Genomic DNA, 1,979 nt, shown 5'->3' with positions numbered 1-1,979 from the left:
AAATACTCTCTATCTAGGCCTTGTTTAGATTGCGATAAGAAATTAGTATTTGGTACTGTAGCACTTTCGTTTGTATTTGACAATTATTGTTCAATCATGATCTAACTAGGCTCAAAAGATTCGTCTCGTAATTTACCATCAAACTGTGTAATTAATTATTTTTTTTTATCTATATTTAATACTCTATGCATATATCCAAAGATTTAATGTGATGGAGAGAGCGAAAAAAAAACTTGGCTCTGCTGTGTTTGAACCGACACAGCTTTAAACTCTGAAACAAAAGCGCTCTCTTGTCAACTCACTAGACGGAGAGACACAGGACTAGGCACACCATAGCATGGGCCAGTATCTCTTAAATCCAAGAAATATGGATGGATATCGTCCTTCGTCATTCATGCTCATAAGAAAGGTCCAACGAACAAACTCGTCTTTTTTCCCCACTTTTTCTCTATAATAACATGATGATTTTTTTCTCTCTATATCATGTCTGAACTGAATTGGCCGACCAGGCCGGGAATCATTTAGCAAAAGCAGTCCATACACTTTGTAATACTACTACACACAATTACACATGATTTGCAAGGGGATCTAACATCACGTACCGATGCTTGCTAAGTGCTATTTGCTCATTACATTATTGTTTATTAATTTACACATGGTTACAGATTTAATTCACCATATTATATATAACACTTTGATGATGAACTCCTCTTCTTGACATAGATTTCAACATTACTCGGTGAAAGACACACAAAGGCACACCGTTCAAACACGCAGAGTGATTACTCATTACTCCAAGCAGCAGACGACACACCGTAACCATGAGGATAACGGAAAGCACTACACCTTCTGTGCAGCGGTGGGCCCAGCAGCATGCCCATGGCTGCCGACGGACGCGAGGGCGCTCTTCATGGTCATGGCGACGCGGCCGCCCCTGAACGCCCGGAAGCTCTCGTGGCGCACGCTGAAGCACATGGGCGCCGCCGCCTGCTCCCCCTCGCCGTCGTCGTCCGCGGCAGAGAACGCGAACACCCGGCTCCGCATAGTCATCGACGAGCACGCGGAGGGCGACTGCGCGCTGCGGAACGACGACAGCGACAGCGACGACGACGCCGAGGAGGAGAACGCCGACCACGAGGAGGAGGAGCAGGAGGAGGACGCGGCGGAGGGCGACGAGCCGGACGAGGCCGCCGGCCTGGACGACCACCGTTTGTGCAGGATCATCTTGGGCAGCATGGCGCTGAAGATGCTGATGTAATGCTTGGTCGACAGCTTCTTGTTCTTGCCGGTGGCCGTGGCGGCGGTGGAGGAGGAGGAGGACGACGACGACCTGTTGCTGCGGTGGCGGCTCAGGCTGTGCGGCGGCGGCGCGGCCTGCTGCTGCTGCCTGGCGGCGGTGTAGTAGGACGGCGGCGGCGTGAGCGGCGGCAGCAGGGTGGCCGTGGAGATGGCGTCGTTCTTGGGCGTGCCCGGCTGCGACTCCCACAGGAAGGGCACGGAGCCCGCCGAGGCGACGCCGTAGTACACCCGGAAGGACGGCGCCGCTGCGGAGCTCTCCCTGGTGAACAGCTTGGAGAACACCTTGCTCTCCCCTTGCTTCAGCTGGAGAGCCTCCTCCTTGTCCTTGCTGCTGATGGCTGCCATGGAGAGACAGAGAGACAGAAATGCAGCAAGCAGGGAAGGGATCGGCAGAGAAGAGAAGAAAAGAAAACGGTGAGGTCAGGGCAGATCAGTCAGGGTGCGCAGCAAGTCTGCAAGTGCTTTTATGCACCTCCAGAGAGAGACCACAGGGGGATACTGCTGTGGTTCTGTTATTATAACGGCATTTGCTCGGTTGTTTAACGGCTCATTATCTGCTAGTACTAATCACTGATCAGATCCCAGGAAGCAAGAGCTGACTTTTTTACTGTATTATAGTAGGATATACCAGCTGGAATTTACTGAAGAAAAACACTAGTACTACAACTATGCAGAATAAA

At 51.1% G+C, this 1,979-nt stretch overlaps 1 protein-coding gene across 1 annotated transcript; it reads right to left on the bottom strand.

Annotated features, from left to right (window-relative positions):
* Positions 1-694: 694 nt before the first annotated feature.
* Positions 695-1,748, bottom strand: LOC136451551 (uncharacterized serine-rich protein C215.13-like). Its single transcript, XM_066452251.1, has one exon. It carries the CDS (start codon positions 1,642-1,644, stop codon positions 841-843), a length of 804 nt encoding a protein of 267 aa, XP_066308348.1. The 5' UTR covers positions 1,645-1,748; the 3' UTR covers positions 695-840.
* Positions 1,749-1,979: the final 231 nt, after the last annotated feature.

Source organism: Miscanthus floridulus, chromosome 5, assembly GCF_019320115.1.
Source record: "Miscanthus floridulus cultivar M001 chromosome 5, ASM1932011v1, whole genome shotgun sequence".
Classification (NCBI taxonomy): Eukaryota; Viridiplantae; Streptophyta; class Magnoliopsida; order Poales; family Poaceae; genus Miscanthus; species Miscanthus floridulus.
This window is presented reverse-complemented; position numbering and strand designations above follow the sequence as displayed.